Source organism: Vipera berus (assembly GCF_964194415.1).
Source record: "Vipera berus genome assembly, chromosome: Z".
NCBI lineage: Eukaryota > Metazoa > Chordata > Lepidosauria > Squamata > Viperidae > Vipera > Vipera berus.
The window spans coordinates 60,920,144-60,941,261 of NC_138205.1; the positions used below are offsets into that span (position 1 = coordinate 60,920,144).

Sequence of the window (21,118 nt, forward strand, 5' to 3'; positions counted from 1 at the left end):
AAAACCCCGGTGGTCGATGGGCGTTGGAAGGAAAAGTGAGTGGGAAAAGGCATTGAGGAAAGTGACCCTAAGGCGGGGCAACCACCAACCTGAATGGAGGCAGGAGATGGAGAGCTCCCTGCATGTCAGTGAAGAGGAGAGGATGCTAGAGAAAGCTATTGACCTAATGAAGAAAACCCTTAGCTCACTTAAGGGAGGAGAAGGCTGAGTACTGCAGCTACAGAAGCACCTGGGGCAGCAACTGGAGAGACAGTGGGGGGGGAATCCGGTACCTGGAACACCAGGGCCATCTGCTGGAACAGGAGTTGCTGCCTCAGTAGTACCCCCCCAGAACCACAGACGGGAATCAGGATGAGGGGCAATACCGCCCGCTGCATAGACAACAATCCATTCAAAGACTTCCACCCCTGGAAGCAAAATTCAGGGGTGAGCCACCACGCTTGGGGTTTTTCCTAACCCAAGTCCTCAGCTATATGAAAGAATATGGATGGGACATCCCCAGTGACAAAGCCTGCATCCGTATTGTGCAATCTGCCCTGGATGGACCGGCTGCAGACTGGGTGGTGAACCTGCATGACTCCAGAACTCAACGCCCCAGAACTCAACGACTTCAACCGATTCATGTCATCCTTGAGGCGGTGGTTTGAGGATCCTTTGGCTGATCATAAGGCCCGGGAGAAAATTAAAACGGTGAGGCAGGGCAGACGGGCAGTGGCTGAATATACCCTAGAATTCTGAGCCATTGCCAGCAAGCTGAACTGGTCAGAAGATATCCTCCTTAGCCATTTCAAAGACAGGCTAAACTATGACTTGTATGATGCTTGCGTGCCTCAAGGAGACCCACACCATCTCGACGACTGGTATGTCCTTGCAGAGGAAGCGGAAATAGACCTACTAAAGAGGCACCGCCGAGGAAAACCATGGGCGCGTCCACCATCCGAGCAAACATGTGAGGGGGAAACACCACCAGCCACAGCTAAAAAATCAACAGGCTGTTTCAAATGCAGGAGAGAGGGCCACCGCACCGCAGAATGCCACTCAAAAGCCCCCCAGCATAAAACAGGTATCACCCTCCAGGAAGCTAGGGAAGTCCCAAAGCAACCCAAAAGATTCTTCCATGAAGGGGACAGAGGCTGTAGAGTCCACAACCCCTGCCAAGAACTGGGATTGGATTCTGGCCTACACCGCAGGGGCGGTGGACACCTTGGAAGACAGCTCACAGGGAGAACCATTGGTAAGTGGATCCATTCCACCCATCCTTAAGACAGTGACTATATTAGCTTCCTCTATGCCTGAAGCCATCAAAGTAAAAGCCCTAATAGACTCTGGTTGCACCTGCTGCCTCATCAGCCCAACTCTGGTGGGGAGATTCAGCATCCCAGTGAGGAGACTAAAACAACCAATCTCCTTTAGCCAATTAGATGGGTCAATAGCAGGGGGACCAGCTACCCTAGCCACTTTACCAATTCACCTGTCCCTGGGGACTCATGAGGAAGACATAACATTTGTAGTGGCCCCAGGCATGGAATGCCCAATGATTTTAGGACTGGAATGGCTGAAGAAATGGAACCCCAGGATAAATTGGAGGACAGCAGAACTCAACTTCCCAGAGGGGGAGCCTAGGAGCTTAAAACCCCAAAGTACCCCCTCAACCCAAAGAGAGGAGTCAGCATTGGTGGGGGCAGAGAAGGGGTCACCAGAAATATCGGAGGAATACAGGGACCTTGCTGAAGTTTTCAGTGAGGAACGGGCAGATGAGCTTCCCCACCACCACCCCACAGACTGCGCTATAGAATTCAAACCCGGGGCAAAACTCCCAAAGCCCAGGATGTATGCCATGAGCCCAAAGGAAATGGCAGAGATGGAAAGATTCATAAAGAAAAACTTAGAAAGAGGATTTATTGAGCCTGCCAAACCCAAAGTGGCCGCCCCGGTCCTGTTCAGGGAGAAGAAGGATGGTTCTTTTTGCTTATGTGTGGATTATAGAAATTTGAACACAATTAGTGAATGTAATCTGTACCCCCTACCCCTAATGAAGGATATGCTATCCCACCTATCAAAAGGAAGGATTTTTACTAAACTAGACCTGAGGGAAGCATATCAGCGCATTAGATTAAGGAAGGAGATGAATGGAAGACTGCATTTAACTTCCCAATGGGTTGCTACCAGTTCAAAGTACTGCCATTTGGACTTCAAGGGGCCCCTGCAGTCTTTATGCAATTAATTAATAACGTGCTAAGAGAGCACCTATATAAGGGGGTCCTGGTGTACCTAGATGACATCCTTATCTTCACTGAGACGAAAGAAGAACGTATCAAACTAGTCAGAGCAGTCCTGAAAAAGTTGCGGGCTGCCCACCTATATGCTAAATTATCGAAGTGTGAATTCCACCAGGAAAGAATAGACTATCTGGGATATCACATATCCCCAGAGGGCATCGAAATGGACCCTGGGAAAGTCAGGGCAGTATTAGAATGGGCACCCCCCCACAAACACACAGAAGCAATTGCAAAGCTTCCTGGGGTTTGCAAATTTCTACCGCCAGTGCATCCCTTCATTTGCTCTAATAGCCATGCCCCTCACAAACTTGTTGAAAATGAAGGGGGGGTCCCCCATGAAACCCAGCCAGCCTCTGAAGTGGACAATGGAATGTCAAGCAGCATTTGAGAGGCTAAAGAGACTTTTTTCTGCTGAACCTGTCCTGAGACACCCAGATCCCGATAAACCTTTTGTAATACAGGCAGATGCTATCGATGTAACGGTGGGAGCCGTATTATTACAGGAAAATGATCAGGGGGCATTGCAACCATGTGCATATACATCCAGGAAACTCACGGAGACAGAACAACGTTGGCCCGTGTGGGAAAAAGAGGCATTTTCAGTGAGATGGTCATTACTTACATGGTGCCAATTCCTGGAAGGAAATAAAATCCCCTTCCAGGTCTGGACAGATCACAAAAATTTGGAAGCACTAAAAACACCCAGGAAACTCACTCCTAAGCAAGCCCGCTGGTCCCAACATTTTCACTGATTCAATTTCACTCTCAAACACTTACCGGGGGGAAGAACTTCCTGGCGGATGCATTATCTCACATGCCCCAATATAACAGCACATGGGTCACTGACGTTAAACCACTTGTGCCTGAGCAACAACTGGCAGCACCAGTCACCATCAGGGCCCAAATTAAAATGAAGCTGAAGGTGGATAGCCAAACTGGAATAGAATTCCGAAAGTCTTTGGAAAGTGATGAATGGTTCCAGAAAAATAGACATGTGTGCACAATTAAAGATGGACTACCCTGGGTGGGTGAGAAGTTATACATACCTGCCACCCAGAGGATCAATTTCATTCAACTGTGCCATGATACAAAATCAGCAGGGCATTTTGGGTTTGTAAAAACCTTACACTTAACTAAAAGGCAATTTTGGTGGCCATCCATGAAAAAGGACATAGAAAGCTATGTGGGCAGCTGTCAAATTTGTGCGATGGCCAAGAGGCTGCAAGGAAAATCACCAGGACTGTTACAACAGGTGGCGAACCCCTCAGCCCCATGGAAAGAAATAGCCATGGATTTTATAGTGGAATTACCAGAAAGCAACGGGAACATGGTAGTCTGGACTGTCACAGACCTGTTTTCTAAACAAGTGCATTTCATACCTTGCCAAAAGATCCCTACCGCAAAAGCCTTAGCAAAACCTTTCGTACAGCATATTTACAGATTGCATGGGGCACCACAACGCATCATATCTGATAGAGGGGTGCAATTTATGTTGGCATTTTGGAAAGAATTTTTATCCCTTTTAGGGGTTCCCAAGGACTGACATCTAGTCATCACCCTCAATCGAATGGTCAATGTGAAAATTCTATCTCAGTGCTTTAACAATATTTAAGATCCTTTATTAATTTCCAGCAGACAAACTGAATCGACCTACTGCCTTTCGCAGAAGTGGCATATAATAATGCAGTTCACTCCAGCACAGGTTACACTCCTTTTCAAGTAGCTACTGGTCAAAGTTTCAACCCCATGCCAGAACTAACCTCAAATGAACCGGTAATTCCTGAACTAAACGAATGGATTGCTCAATTACAAAACAACTGACCAATCGTTAGGAAAGCTTTAGATGAAGCTAGACAAGCATACAAGGCACAGGCGGACAAAAAAAGAGTCGATCCCATACCACTCAGGGTGGGAGAGATGGTATATTTATCCACAAAATACCTTAAATCACTACAACCCTGTAAAAAACTCGGACCAAAATATATTGGACCTTTTCCAATTAAAAGAATCATAAACCCAGTAACAGTTGAATTAGGTCTACCCAAATATCTTAGAGAAGTACATCCAATTTTTCACTGCAGTTTACTAAAGAGAGAACAACAGTCACCCCTATGAACAAAAACCCCACCACCACCACCTCCCATCATGGTGGAAGGAGAACAACACTTTGAGGTGAAGGAAATCCTAGATTCCAGGAAACACCATGGAGCAATTCAATATCTAGTAGCTTGGAAACATCTCCCCTCCTAAGAAAATGAGTGAGTCAATAAACACCACATTAAAGCACCAAAGCTGCTTAAGAAATTTCATACAGAATATCTGAACAAACCGGGCTAACATTTATATTTTGTTCTCTCTACAGATGGACCTATCTTTCTTTTAAGGAGAGCAGACTGTCAGAATCCATTTATATCCCATTCATAAATCTCTATATGTATGTTCTAAAATCTTACACCCTCACTGGATTCTGCCATTTCTCCAAGGAGGACAGGAGAAGATGTTAATTGGCCATCTCTATCCATTTAATGCAAGGTTGTTTATTCAGTCTGCCTGCAGGCGTCATCAGAGCAGGGGAAGAACCTTTAAACTGAGAAGAACAAAGAAAGGGGGGGGGAGAGATCTGGTTTGTATCTCCGATTAGAATCTGAAAGGGAGGAAGTAAATGGCGTAAAGGCATGGAAGATTTCTTTTCCCATGGAAGGTTTTGACACCTGAACTTTAATTGATCTGGGACTGACCAAAGGGACTGAAGGGAGGGGATTTCACTCTGGGACAGGACTCACCGCCCTGAGTCCTTCGGGAGAAGGGCGGTATACAAATTAAATTATTAAATTAAATTAAATTATTAAATTAAAAGTACCAATTGGTAACACAGTTTCAGATCCTGTCTAGTATTTCCACTAACAATCATGTTTTAGTAAAAGCTCCTTCTTGGACAATCCTGGCTCCAAGAGTTCTTTCTTTCCTAAGACGTGGATTGGGGTGGGTCCTGACACTCTGAAATGATCTACAATATAACAAATGTTTAGGATTTGTATACTACACCTAAACTGTAAATTAATTTCATAGATGAAAGACAGAATTAATATTTTGTTGTTTGTTCTGTAGCCCAACAGAGTAAGGAATGAAACTAAAGAATTGAGATTGCTGTGTGCTGAGGATGAACAAAGCAGAACATGCTGGATGACTGCCTTTAGACTGCTCAAGGTACTGGTTAACCATGGGGTATTTCATATTTCTGGTAGCCTGTGTGTGCGATTTGAGGTCCTGCATTCATCTTTCATATGGACTCAGGCACAGTTAAGATCTTTTTAAGAAACCATTTTATTTATTTGTTTTCAGGGAAACACAACTTCAAGAGACAAATAGATATCCACATACAGGAAATAGGGTGTAGGTATAATAATGAAGCAGAGATAGGATATGGCAAGAATTAGAAGGAACAAAGTTAACCTTGGGACCATTTTAAAACCAAGTTCTAGAAAACACAACTTATACACTGCAAAAAACAATAAATGTTTGAATGAATGAGTGAAGAGATTTACTGTCATGTAAACTCTTCCAACCCAATGAATGAATTAACAATAAGGGAATGTAATTTCCTTATTGTTAATTATCCCAGCATCCAACTTTGTCAGTTTTAAACTGGAATGCACATTCCAGCTCATTGTTTTCCCAGTTAAAAAGTACTTCACTTAGCAATAGTGTTGCAGACTCCATTTGTAGTCATTAAACAAGGATTATCTGTATTGCTCTGGATTGGGAAAATAATAAAAACAATAGCCATATCTTGAGAATGGTATGAAGAAATAACAGAATAACAGAATTGGAAGGGACCTTGAAGGTCTTCTAGTCCAACCCCCTTTTCAAGCAGGAAATCCTATACATTTCCTGATTAATGGTTGTCCAGTCTTTTCTAAAAGCCTTCACTGACAGAGCACCCAAGTTCAACTGATTGAATGATTGATTGACTTAACTCTGAGACTGCAAACCTTTTTAACACAAGATGAGCTAAAAACAAGAGAATAATTGAGGAAACCTAACCATTGGGGTCTAATTGAATGGAGTCCTCTTTTGGTTGTTGTTGGTAATAATAATAATAATAATAATAATAATAATAATAATAATAATAATAATAATAATAATAATAATAATAATAATAATAATAATAATAATAATAATAATAATAATTATTTAATTTCTATACCACCCTTCTCCCAAAGGACTCAGGGCGGTGTACAGGGCAATAAATACAATAAAAATACAATGTAGAAAAGTTAAGAAAGAATTAAATAATGTAGCCCAATTACAGTAAAAATTAATAAAATTAATATTAAAATACCCCAAACCCATCAGACCAGGCTGGCTTGTTCAAATAAGTAAGTTTTTAGGTCACGGCGGAAGGAGCGAAGGTCAGGAGCCATCCGGAGCTCAACCGGTAAATGGTTCCAAAGGTCTGGCATGCCCACAGAGAATGCCCTCCCCCTGGGGGTCACCAGTCGACACTCTTTGACCAACGGCACCCTGAGGAGGCCCTCTCTGTGGGAGCGCACTGGACGAAGGGAAGTTGATGCCGGCAACAGGTGCTCCCGTAAGTAATCTGGACCCATGCCATTTAGGGCTTTATAGGTCATTACCAGCACCTTGAATCTCACCCGGAGGGCAACCAGAAGCCAATGCAGCTCGCGGAGCAGAGGTGTCACATGGGAGTATCGGGGAGCCCCCATCACAACTCACGCGGCCGCATTCTGCACCAGTTGAAGCCTCCAAGTGGTCCTCAAGGGCAGCCCCATGTAGAGAGCATTACAGTAGTCTAACCGGGAGGTCACGAGCGCATGAGTGACTGTGTGCAAGGCATCCCGGTCCAGATAGGGCCACAACTGGCACACCAGGCGAACCTGGGCAAAGGCCCCCCTAGTCACAGCTCCTATATGATCTTCCAAGGAGAGCTGTGAATCTAGGAGGACACCCAAGTTGCGAGCCCTATCTACGGGGGGTAATACCTCACCCCCCATAATTAGAGGTGGAACAATCTGAATTTCCCGAGATGCTGGCATGCACAACCACTCAGTCTTGTCGGGATTGAGCGGAAGCCTGGTCCTCCCCATCCAGACCCGAACCGCCTCCAGGCAACGGGACATCAGATCGAGGGCATCACTGGGGTGGTTTGGGGTAGAGATGAAAAGCTGGGTATCATCAGCATATTGATGATACCCAACCCCAAAACCATGAATGATCTCACCCAGTGGCTTCATATAGATGTTGAACAGGAGAGGCGAGAGGACCGACCCCTGAGGAACTCCACAAATGAGAGGCCTTGAGGCCGACCTCTGCCCTCCTGCCAACACCGACTGCGAACGTCCCAGGAGGTAGGAGGAGAACCACCGTAAAACGGTGCCTCCCACTCCCAACCCCCTGAGACGCCGCAGTAAGATACCATGGTCGATGGTATCGAAAGCCGCTGAGAGGTCTAATAGGACTAGGACAGAGGAACAACCCCTGTCCCAAGCCCACCAGAGATCATTCACCAGTGTGACCAATGCCATCTCCGTGCTGTGCCCGGGCCTGAAGGCCGATTGGTACGGGTCCAGATAATCAGCTTCCTCCAGGAACAAAGGGAGCTGATGCGCCACCATGCTCTCAACAACCTTAGCAAGAAAGCGAAGGTTGGAGACCGGACGATAGTTGTTTAAAACAGTTGGGTTCAGGGCAGGCTTCTTGAGGAGGGGTCTCACCACCGCCTCCTTCAAGGCGGCGGGAAAACTGCCCTCACTCAAAGAAGCAGTTATCACTGCCTGAAGCCAGCCTCGTGTCCCCTCCCGAGCCGCATAAACCAGCCAGGAGGGGCACGGGTCCAATAAACACGTGGTGGAGCTCAGCTTCCCCATAATCCTGTCCACCTCTTCCAGAGTCACAGGATCGAACTCCTCCCAGATGACATCACCAAGACCACCCATGTCCTCACCGTCAGACTCTGCCCAGTCGGAGTCCAAACCGGTCTGGATCCGAGCGATTTTGTCTGACAGATGTTGGCTAAACTCCTCGGCACGAACCTGCAAGGGCTCCTCCCTCACCTCCTGATTAAGGAGGGAGCGGGTCACCCTAAACAGGGCGGCCGGGCAATTATCTGCGGACACGATGAGGGTAGCAAAGTAGTTAGACCTTGCCGTCCTCATCGCCACGAGATAAGACCTCATAGAGGACCTTAGTCGCAATCAGTTGGATTCAGACTGGCTGGACCTCCAACAGCTCTCTAGGCCCCATCTCCGTTTGGTTGCCATGTTATATTTTAGATATTGAGTATATTTTTTAAAACTACATACTTGTTTTTGTTGTTATTTATTTTGTTGTATGCCACATTGTTTAAGTTCTATAAATCTAATAAATATAGCACAGTATTTCTTCTATGATATAATCAGCTTCTATGTATTCAGTGGTAAAATATTGCAGATTTCAGCATGAATGCTCTACTCTGCTACCTCTATTTCTATAGAGGGGCTATTCTTTTACTGCAGTTGCCTTCCTCAGAAGAAACTGAAAACTGAACAGAATTCCTAAGTCGAAGTCTGTGATTTAAGCCAAGCCAAAAAAAAAAAAAAAACATGGTCACAATCTGAACAAATAAACAGATGATTTTTTTCTCTCTCCATTTTTCAGTATGGGATGTTGCTATACCAAAATTATAGAATTCCACAACAGAGAAACAATCTGCTTCCTCACTTCGCCACTCCTGTGGTAAGTTAATTTAAGTACAGAGATTATTTGTGTAATATATAAGCAGGAGTTCAAGTGGCCTTTTCTCAGTGAATAATAGAAACTAGCTTTTAACTATCCAGTCCTGACATTTCCTCCACCATTTTTTTCTCAACTTTGGCAATTTTAGGATGTGTGGATTTCAGAATGTGTAGATTTCAATTCCCAGTATTCCTCAGCCAGCATGAAATTGAAGTTCACTCATCTTAACCTTACCAAGGTTGAGAAACACTCCCTACTCTTATAGAATCAGAATGATAATCCTGTTACATCATAAGGAAACCAAAGAAGTAAAAAAGAACATCACAAATCAGTAAAATGAAATAATATGTAAAGTGCACTAAAGGATGGGATTACAATGCAAATACAATTTGCCTAACTACTCCTAACTTATATACCAATAAATGAGATCACTAGATGTTCAACTCTGCTGTTTATCTCAGAATTTTATTGTCTGTCTTGTCAGGGAGTGATTAGAACAGAATTTCATTTCAGTGTTTTTGGCTTGGAAATGTTGGGAGTTGAAGTCCATATAATTAAGTTCTGAGGTTGAGAAACACTGTTCTATTCTTTGTCTTGTGGAATTTATTTTAATTAAGTTGGAGAACTGTTCTGAATTACAGAACCATGATATGCTGTTTGGGTCATTGGGAACCAGTTTCCCTACCCATGGTTTAATGTTTGCTTGATTTATTTCATCAAATTTTCCTTTGATTGAGTGATAGCAGTTATATCATCAGTTATTATATATATACTGCCCAGATGTTATTTTTCTAGGATTTCAGTTTTTATTTTATTTTTATTTTAATGATGCTTTAAAAAATCTTTCAGAGAAGTGTTTCTGAAAATTCCTTAGTAGCAATGGATTTTTCTGGACAAATTGGAAGAGTGATTGAAAATCCAGAAGAAGCACAATGTGCAGCCTTGGAAGAAGGCCATGCATGGAGGGTAAGATATTGCATTCTGCTTTGCTGATTGGCAAACCTTTATAAACATATATGTGAAACAATCACAGGTTAGAAGAGCACTTCATTATTGTTTTAATCTCTTACAATATGTCTTGTATCTTGGATTGTAAACAACTCCAAGTCATATGACTGCAAAAGAGTTGGAGAACAAATGTAATATAAAATCAGCTATGGTGCTGTGGTTATGTCTTTAAAGGAATTTGAAATATGATTGAAGAAAGACATGATTTTCTATGTCACTGTTAGTGTTCTTCAAATGTCCATTAGTAATGCGAAAGTAATGACATTTCTGGGTGTGATTCCTGTGATGTGAGAATGTTAATTGGAAAACCATTACAATCCTTTGAGTGGCATTTTACACTTGCCTTTCATTCAAAGTTTTCATGTTAAGAAGATGAACATGGGCTGAATCTACTATCTAAGGAAAAGATATCAGGCTATGCCTGCTTCATGCACTAATTGAATGAAGGGGCAATGGATATAGAGAGGTACAGATATTTTTATCCTGTTCTTTCATTGATCATATTATTGAGAGGCTTTTTTCTTCAATCTACCCTACCACATCTCCATTCTTAGATAGTGAATATCTAATGTTCTGGTCCTTGGCTTATTAGTGAAACAAGAGGAAGTTCTTGTGTATGGAAGAAAAATATTGTTATTGTCTTGACTTTTTATGTATTTATTTTTGATCAACTCAAAGCAGAACTCCTTTCTCCTATTTTCCCTACAACAACAATCTTGTGAGTTGGGTTGGGTTGAGAGAGAGTGATTGGCTCAAGCCTAGAACTGGTTTCTGGGCCAACACTTTTATCATTAAGCCAAACTGACTCAATAATTAATTAATTATGTAATTATGTAATCTTATATACCAACATAGTTACTGTATATGTTATATATAAAATATCAACTTATATATCAAATTGCCTCTTATATATTGTTTTTCCTATAAATGATTGCAGAATCACCATTTCTACTATTCATACCAATGGATATTCAAAATAGTATTATTTGCTTTCTATGAATTGGTTTTATCCTGCCTTTCTACTAGAGAGAAATGTATGTTTTTCCAGTGAGTTTCATAGCTTTTGTTGTGTAGTGAGTTCTTTGGAGGCAGGAAGCGAGGTGAGAGGTTGCAAACAGGAACATTGCTTTATTGAGGCAAACAGGAACAGAACTGAATCAGAGGCTTCTGCACAGCTTCTTATATGGTTGGCCACTAGGCAGCGCCCAATAGGTTTAAAGGAACCCATTCTCACCCCAAATCATCCAATGATCTTCTTGGAAGACTGCTTGTCTGGCTAGTCAGTGACCATTACACAGACACCTCAATTGAGCAACCTTAAGCAGCACTCAAAAGACACGTGAAAGCAGTTCAACTAAAATCCCAATACATTACACCCCTCCCCCCCTAGAATGGGCACACATTCTTAATATTATTTGAGAATAAATCTTGCAAATATGGTGGTGGTCTGTGCGACCTTGCAGACCACCTGGGGGATCCAGGCAACTCCCAGTCCACCAGCTTGCTTGCCATGCTAGGTAGACCAGGACTCATGAGTTCATGAGAGTCGGATTGACTCGAGTCCCTTTGGCTGGCCATTCCAGGTTAGCTGAGACCAAAGTCCAAGGAAGAAGCAGTTAGCACAGCGGCTGTCTTGTTTGAGTTGACTTTCCCCATCAGGGGACCCATGTTGCACTCCCAGACTGTGTCCGTCTACGATCACCTCCCCATAGTACTGACTGCAAGAGTCCTCAGAGCATGTGAACTGCTCTGTTACATTGCTGGTTTCTTGCTCTAGGAGCGGACCTGTCGTGAGGTCTTTGCTTTGTGGCCGCTCTGCAAACCGCTTCCGCAGCTGATCAGTGTGGCAGTGAACGACTTGCCCCCCCATCCAGAGCCACCTTGTACAAAAGAGGGCCTGAGATTTTGTCAATTTTTCCAGACACCCACAAGTTCCCATGCCCATAATTCCGGGCCCACACCCCATCACCCACTTGCAACCCCCTTGGAGCCTTAGGGCATGAGGTGTCTGCTGCCACCTGGTCAGGATGCAACCTGTCCAGTTTTGTGATGAGCCTTCTTCCCCAGCGAAGCTCTGCTGGGCTCTTGCCTGTTGCATAGTGTGTTGGTAAAGCAAGAAATCAACCAGCCTATGGTGCCAATCTCCGGTATCCGCTTGAGTGACTCCTTTGTAGTGCGGACCATACATTTGGCCTGTCCATTAGTTGAGGGGTGAAAGGGAGCCGATGTTGCATGCCTTATAAAGTTAGTCCTCAAGAAGGCTTGAAACTCTGCTGCTGTGAACTGGGCCCCGTTGTCCCAGAGTATGACGTCTGGCAGCCCGTGTGTTTCAAAAAGCTTTCTAAGCACCTGGATGGTCCTAGCAATAGTCATAATTGCAATAGAAATTACTTCCAACCATTTAGAGTGGCTGTCAACCACTATCAAAAATAGCTGTCCCTGAAAGTGAAGTCAATGTGAATTCTTGACCAGAGTGTATGATTTTCCTCCTATCTGTGGACAGGAGCATGTGGCATTTCTGGTCTGGACTGTTGACAAGTGTAACACCCGCATACTTGGGCCTCAATAGCCTTATCTAACCCTGGCCACCATAGGTAGCTTTGTGCCAATGCCTTCATCCAGACTATGCCTGGATGTCCCTCATGCAGAGACTGAAGCAAATGGTTCCTTAATGAACTGGGGACAATAACCCTGCTCCCCATAAGATGCAACCCTTGTGAGCTGAAAGCTTGTGTCTACGTGTGAAGTAGCTCTGGAACTTGTTTTCAAGCCACCCTGTGTGAATCCATGACAAGACTCTGCTTAAAACCTTGTCTGTAGCAGTTTCTGCAGCCACATCCCCAGCATGGAGGGGAAATTCAGGCAAATCCTGAATTGACAAAATGCGAGCTGCTGGAGCTGGATCTGGCTCTACCTGTGGAAATGGCAACCTGCTAAGGCCATCTGCATGGCCCATGTCTTTGCCGGGTTTGTGAATCAGCCTATAGCTGTAGGCTAACCTAAAAATGGACCATCTTAACATCCTAGGGGACAGTATTTGAGGTGTCTGCCTATCTATAGTAAATAACCCCAACAGTGGCTTATGGTCAGTGAAGACTGTGAATTCCTTGCCATACAAGTAATCATGGAATTTCTTCACCCTGGCCACAGTGGCCAAGGCCTCTGTCAATTTGAGCGTAATTGCACTCAGCTGAGGACAATGTCCTTAAATAATAGGCAATCGGGACTTGAGTCCCATTACTTGCCAAATGGCTTAAAACAGCCCCCACCCCATAAGAGATGCGTCACATGCAATGCATACAGGCAATGTTTATTTAAAGTGTGTAAGCACTGAATTGGAGGACAGTAGTGATTTTACTGCCTTAAAACTGTTTTCGTGAACCTTGGTCTAAGAGCCGGTATAACGGCTCTGCCGGTATAGGAAGGAACGCATGGTAAAAATTAAGAAAACCCAGGAATGCCTGAAGCTCTCCTTTTGACCTGGGGCTATGTGCCAGCTGAATGGCTTTCAGCTTGGACTTGGAAGGGTGGATGCCTACAGCATCAATACAGAATCCCAGGAACTCAGTAGAAGAGACCCCAATGTTACACTTATTTCTTTTCAATTTAAGGCCCGCTTTGTGGAACCATTGAAGGATGGCTTTGAGCCTCCTTGCAAGCACCCCAGTGGACTTACTGTTGATGAGCACATCGTCAAAGTAGGGGTAAACCCCTGGAATGCCCTTGAGTATACACTCCATGACTTCTTGAAAAATCCCAGGCTTTTGAAGGCATTTGACTTTAAAAGCACCTCTCTGTGTTACAATAGTTTGTGCAGCTGCTGTGGCCTCGTCCACATATAACTGCTGATAGGCCTATGCCAAATCTAATTTAGTAAACACAGTGCCCCCTTGCAGCGATGCCAAGATGTGGCTGATGACTGGTACTGGGTACGCATGCTGCTTAAGTGCTCTATTTATGGTGCACTTGTAATCAGTGCAAATTCTGACCTTCCCATTGGCCTTAAGTGGTGTTACAATTGGGGTTTCCCCATTCACCCCCATCTATGGGCTGTAGTACTCCCTGGCTGACTAGCTTGTCCAGCTCTGCATCAATTTTATGTTTAAGCGCAAATGGCACTCTACAGGGTTTGATCCTAATAGGCATTATTTCAGGATCAAGTTTAAAGGCTATCGGAGGGCCCTTGTGCTCTCCCAGGCTTGTGTCAAAAACATCTGCGAACTCCTCACATACTGATGCCAAGTTCGCCACTTGTGTCTGGTGGATTCCAGTGACTTGGATGCCCAGAGCATCAAACCAATCAAGCCCTATAAAGCTCATTCTTTGGCCCTCCACCACAATGACATCCAGGGCCCACGAAAACCCCTTGAACCTGATGACCAAGGTGGCCTTGCCTTTGACAGCAACTCAGGAGTTTTGCAAGTTAGTCAGAATGATGTCAGATGGCCTAAGCTTGGCCCACCTCTTGCTGCGGTTGCAGACAAACTGGAAAGTCTCCAGGGAAATGATGGACACCACTGAACCCATGTCCAGTTCCATCCTGCAAGGGATTCCTTGCAGCTCGACTTGAAGCCGAAGTTTGGGCTTAAGGGGATGGCGAGCTCCCATGCAGTCCTTCTGACAACCTCTGCAGACTGACACGATGTGGTCGGTTTACCCACAGGCCTGACACGTGGCTGTCCGGAACCTGCAATCCGCTGATTGGTGATGGCCATCAAAGCCCAAAAACCGAGGGAAGGGAACTGCCTTGTAAGGAGTCTTCAGTTCCTTGTCGTGGTGCCCTTGGATCTTGTCAACTTCATGGTCAGAGTCGACATATTCTGGAAGTTTGGCATCTTCGTGGTGGACGGCTTCCTCATCCTGAGTGCTTTTGGTGGGCCTCATGGCCTTCACAGCTCCATCGGCGGCTTCGTCCGCCATGACTTCTTTTAAGGCTTCCTGGAGCAAGAGAGTCTCTCTTGCAAAAAGTTTCTGTTACAACTCTCTGCTCCATAGTCCACAGACAAGTTGGTCTCAAAGCCTTTCATCCAAGTCTGAAAATTGGCACAGGAGCAAAGCTTGTCTCAATGCCATGATGAATTCGGTGGCTGTCTCTCTGGGTTGTTGAACTTGTTGTTTGAAGGCATGCCTCCGTGCAATTACCAACAGCTTGGGCTGGAAATGGTCGCCGAGCCATTTATTCAGGCCCACGTAAGTAATGGACTCCAGCTGTGCTGGTGCAACTAAGTTTTCCGCGATGTCGAAGGTTGCAGACCCGCAGACACAGAGGAGTGTTGCGGCCTTCATGCCATGTTCGGTGACTTGGTTGGCGCGGAGGTAGTTTTCTACTCTTGAGATGTAGGATGACCATCTCTCTGGGTGAGTAGCATCAAATTCCTCAAGCTTTCTGACTTTCACCATCTTCGGGAAGTCTTTGCGGCTCGGGTCCCTCGTTGTCTCATCCTGCTTCTTTTGTAGGCCCTGGGACTGGTCTGCAGGGCGGGTGGTTGCTAGCATGGCTTGCTAGGCTGACCGAGGTGGGGGGAATGCGTTCCCTGCCAGGCTCTTTGCTGGCCTCATCCCCTAGTGACTTTCAGCTCTTCCAAAGGAGCAGGATCCCACCTTCATCACCAGTGTTGTGTAGTGAGTTATTTGGAGGCAGGAAGCGAGACGAGAGTTTGCAAACAGGAACATTGCTTTATTGAGGCAAACAGGAACAGAACTGAATCAGAGGCTTCTGCACAGGTACTTATACGGTTGGCCAGTAGGTTTAAATGAACCCATTCCTGCCCCAATCATACAATGATCTTCTTGGAGACTGCATATCTGGCTAGTCAGTGACCGTTACAGACACCTCAATTGAGCAACCTTAAGCAGCATTCAAAAGACACGTGAAAGCAGTTCAAGTAAAATCCCAATACATTAGAGCTTTGTACCTGGGTTTCTTTTTCCTTTTAACGGAACCAGGTCAAACTTTATGCTTTTTGCCCCATACAGCTGCTAATGCTTAATAATTGTATGTTTTGTTCTGCAGAAACGTAGCACAAGAATGAACATTTTGGGGAATCAAAGCCTACTTCATCCTTCCTTGCTGAGCACAAGTAAGAAGAATGGCACCTGCTAAGTTTAGGCTTTTTATTTTGATGTAAAAGTTGAGTCACTGCATTTTGATTTCACATTTAACTTGATTCAGAGCAATAATTGTTCTATTTAAGTTAGACAATTCATCTTTCGTATTTGCTTCCAACTCTTCCTCAAAAAGAGTTCTGGCTTACAAATTCAAGGACAGATCTTGTGAAGAGAATTTGTTCTTAAAATGGGGACTACTTGAACAGTAAATGGCTTTTCTCCTTTTAGGGCTTTGGGTCCTGGTGGGGTTGATTACTAAACAGATTTTATTCTATTTATTAATATATAGTACTTAGAATTGTGTGTGTGTAATGTTAATGGTTCTTAAAATTTTAAGTTTATGGACAGAAAAAATGGAGTAATTCATCATGTTGGCTTATGTTATGTAGTAAGCAGAAGAAAAATGTTACTTCATTTTTTAAATTTTTTTTTACATAGACACATTTATTTATAAGAATAATATACTGTATCTATTGTATCTGATATCTATAATTTACATAATTATTTGTTCTGCTGAAACTTATACTTTCTGGCTTATGATTTGTAGCTTGATCAGATTCAACAGATCCAGATGCAGAGACCTTCCCTATGTGGAAGTATTTCTGAGTTTAGTTCACGTCATTTTAGAAAAGCTTGTGTTATATCCCATTTTTATTACAGTCATGAAACAGCAAACTGACTAGATAAATAAATAAAACAAATCAGTGGAGATGTTCAAGACTCCATTTATATTAAAGAAAATTAATATAAATTAATACAAAAATCAATTCAAAAGTCAATTGAAATTGTTTGTCTGTTTTGTTTTTAGTCTGTGGCATGCCACCTGGATTTGCAAAATTTGAGTTGGTCACCCACATGAATTCCTTAATTACATACTTTTTGACACTTAAAAAAAGATTCATAGTATTTCTAGAAGTATAAAACAGGGCACATCAGAAGGATATAGCAAGAACAGTGGTCAGTAAGAGATGGGATTAAAAATGTTATGTGATTCTCACATCTGTTCTGTCTACAAGTGAAACTCAAAAAATTAGAATATCGTGCAAAAGTTCATTTATTTCAGTAATGCAACTTAAAAGGGGAAAGTAATATATGAGATACACTCATTACATGCAAAGCAAGATAGTTCAAGCCGTGATTTGTCATAATTGTGATGATTATGGCTTACAGCTCATGAAAACCCCAAATCCACAATCTCAGAAAATTAGAATATTGTGAAAAGGTGCAATATTCTAGGCTCAAAGTGTCCCACTCTAAACAGCTAATTAAGCCATAACACCTGCAAAGGGTTCCTGAGCCTTTAAAAGGTCTCTCAGTCTGGTTCAGTAGGAATCACAGTCATGGGGAAGACTGCTGACCTGACAGTTGTGCAGAAAACCATCATTGACACCCTCCATAAGGAGGGAAAGTCTCAAAAGGTAATTGCAAAAGAAGTTGGATGTTCCCAAAGTGCTGTATCAAAGCACATTAATAGAAAGTTATGTGGATGGGAAAAGTGTGGAAGAAAAAGGTGCACAAGCAGCAGGGATGACCGCAGCCTGGAGAGGATTGTCAGGAAAAGGCCATTCAAAAGTGTTGGGGACTTTCACAAGGAGTGGACTGAGGCACACACTGCAAGATGCTTGAAGTCCAGTGTGAAGTTTTCACAGTCTGTGTTGATTTGGGGAGCCATGTCATCTGCTGGTGTTGGTCTACTGTGCTTCATTAAGTCCAGGGTCAACGCAGCCGTCTACCAGGAGATTTTGGAGCACTTCATGCTTCCTTCCGCAGACGAGCTTTATGGGGATGCTGACTTCATTTTCCAGCAGGACTTGGCATCTGCCCACACTGCTAAAAGCACCAAAACCTGGTTCAGTGACCGTGGGATTACTGTGCTTGATTGGCCAGCAAACTCGCCTGACCTGAACCCCATAGAGAATCTATGGGGCATTGTCAAGAGAAAGATGAGAGACATGAGACCGAACAATGCAGAAGAGCTGAAGGCCGCTATTGAAGCATCCTGGTCTTCCATAACACCTCAGCAGTGCCACAGGCTGATAGCTTCCATGCCACGCCACATTGAGGCAGTAATTGCTGGAAAAGGGGCCCAAACCAAGTACTGAGTACATATGCATGCTTATACTTTTCAGAGGTTCGATATGTGCACTCCTTGTTTTATTGATTGCATGTAATATTCTAATTTTTTGAGATTGTGGATTTGGGGTTTTCATGAGCTGTACGCCATAATCATCACAATTATGACAAATCACGGCTTGAACTATCTTGCTTTGCATGTAATGAGTGTATCTCATATATTAGTTTCTCCTTTTAAGTTGCATTACTGAAATAAATGAACTTTTGCATGATATTCTGATTTTTCAAGTTTCACCTGTATGTAACTATCAAATTATAATCACTATCTCACTGAAAGTAACTTTGGGGAGCTCATAATAGCTAAAAATTTGTTATGTAATAGAAAAATAGTTTTTGTCTTGTTCTGTTTTTATAGTATAACCCACCATTTGAATCTTACAGTTAGGAACATAATAAACAAGGATAAAACACATAGTGTAATATACACACATTTTTTTATACACCAGCTATAACCATTTATTTCTTCATCAGTTATTCATAGGACACAGCCCTGGTTTCATGGAAGGATCTCAAGAGAAGAATCACACAGGATTATTAAACAACAGGGTCTTGTGGATGGGTAGGTATATTTAATTAGGTACTATTTATTCTATGGCCTATAAATCCTGGTAGAAGCATTAAAATAAATGTGCTAATAAATTTACATCATAATCACCTTAAGATGCCTATAGGACAGTGGTGGCGAACCTATGGCACGCGTGCCAGAGGTGGCACTCAGAGCCCTCTCTGTTGGCACACACACCACTGCTGGCAGCAGCAGGTCCATCAGGCTGCCACCGCCACCCAGAGCAGGAGCCCCGCCCAGGACAAAGCAGCTGAAGCGGCCGACTAGCAAGCTCAAGTAGAGGTGGTAGAGCAGAGGTCACCAACCATTGTCAATTGGTGGACTGGAAGAAAAGGGAGGGGAAGCATTTTGCATGAGTGTGTGCACGGGGCCGCAAGCATGCGCATGCTGCAAATGGGGCAGGGTTAGTGCCTGCATGATACTAACTAGCCCTGCCCCATTCTTGCATGGTGCAGCGCCTTGTATCAGCGCCTTGCAGCACGGTGGCCTATTTTTGCACCCCTGGTTTTTGCGTGCCAGAAGCGGCACTCAGAAGTGCCTCCCTGCCCCCATGCCCGAGGGCATCATAATGCTGATGCGCCCCTGGCGCTTTGCAATAAATAAGTGGGTTTTGGGTTGTGGTTTGGGCACTCGGTCTCTAAAAGGTTCGCCATCACTGCTATAGGATAAGATCCTTGGAAAAACAAATAGTAATAACTGTCCTTTGCCAATTGAGAACATCTATACTTTCAAGACTGAAATTAGAACCTTTGCTATGTGCTTGCTTATTGAGTTGGAATACTCCAATATCACTTTAATGTTCAGATCACAAGAAATCAAACAATTGATATTGTATCCTTGAACATACATAGAATATCAGCATCTTATGTATATTTTTCTGTATGTTATTTTTATCAGTGTAATATTAGATTATTTACAAATAGACATGGAATATATTGTGTATTGATATTATAAAGCAGTGGGATTGTTTGTTTTCAAGAACTATATAGTCAATCTGTTAGTAACATACAATGTTATTTTGTAGATTATTTCTTCTTCGGGACAGCCAGAGTAATCCAAAGGCATTTGTACTTACATTGTGTCATCATCAAAAAATTAAACATTTTCAGATTTTACCAGTAAGTATAATATTCCACTCAGGTAGTACTGGATGATGATATCTTTCAGAATATGCATTTATTTCTGTCCTCTTAATTTTTCTAAAGTATTAAATTGACAGTTACTTAAGTATAGGATTTATCAGTCTTAGATGCATGGTTTGTATATATATATAAATTTTTAATCACTAAACTTTCGTCAATCCACTGTTGATGTCATCAAAGTAACAGCTAATATATATATATATATATATATATATATATATATATATATATATATATATATATATATATATATATATATATATATATATATATATATATATATATATGTCAAATGTTAACTATTTAGATTACCTTGCTAGGCCCCAAACATGGGGCAAATCTTTATTTCCTGTTTTCAGCCTATCTTGAAGGCCATCGAACAGGCTGTAGTCACACCGGACAGTTCATATATTTGTGTAAATTACTAACAAAGTCTCCCTTAATTCTTTGTTAGTAATTTACATATATATACCGTATATATAAGCCGACTCGAGTGTAAGCCGAGACCCCCAATTTCACCCCCAAAAACTGGGAAAAGGTGTTGACTCGAGTATAAGCCGATCCGCCGTTCTGCAAGCCTCCGCCACCGGCGGAGGCTGGATCTGCGCTCTGCAAGCCTCTGCCGCCAGCAGAGGCTCGATCCGCCATTTTGCAAGCCTGAATACACAGGAATACCCTGTGTGGCCGCGGCTCTCGGGGAAGCCCTGGCTGTCCGCTTCCTCGCTCCACGCTGCCATTCGGGGCCCATGCGTTCCCCGGGCAAATCGCGGCGCCCAGCAGGCGAGGAAACACGCCCGCTCCAGTCACCCCCCCTTCCCTCAGGAGACGCGAAGCAAGTGACCGCCCGGAGCTTACCGAGGACTTGCGCGCGGCCGAGGCTTCGGTGCTTCCAGGATCGCGCACACCTCTCCCAAGCCGCCGCCGTCCGGAGACCTGCCGACGTTTGGGGAGGTTTGGGGAGGTGCGCGCGCACCTCCCCAAACCTCCCCAAACGTCGGCAGGTCTCCGTTCCTCCGCGCAGACCTGCCGACGTTTGGGGAGGTTTGGGCGCCTCCCCAAACCTCCCCAAACGTCGGCAGGTCTCCGTTCCTCCTGCCGACGTTTGGGGAGGTTTGGGCGCCTCCCCAAACCTCCCCAGGTCTCCGTTC

At 43.7% G+C, this 21,118-nt stretch overlaps 1 protein-coding gene across 4 annotated transcripts in view; it reads left to right on the forward strand.

Moving 5' to 3' along the window:
* GRB10 (growth factor receptor bound protein 10) overlaps window positions 1–21,118 on the forward strand; it is a 285,454-nt gene that overhangs the window by 249,989 nt on the left and 14,347 nt on the right. For 3 of the 4 annotated variants that reach the window (XM_081345558.1, XM_081345556.1, XM_081345557.1), the window contains 6 exons: window positions 5,388–5,486; window positions 8,937–9,014; window positions 9,864–9,980; window positions 16,036–16,102; window positions 18,735–18,822; window positions 19,853–19,946. In XM_081345558.1, coding sequence (XP_081201684.1) covers window positions 5,388–5,486; window positions 8,937–9,014; window positions 9,864–9,980; window positions 16,036–16,102; window positions 18,735–18,822; window positions 19,853–19,946 — 543 coding nt within the window. The remainder of the gene's footprint in view (window positions 1–5,387; window positions 5,487–8,936; window positions 9,015–9,863; window positions 9,981–16,035; window positions 16,103–18,734; window positions 18,823–19,852; window positions 19,947–21,118) is intronic. The other variant, XM_081345559.1, reaches the window with a different exon arrangement.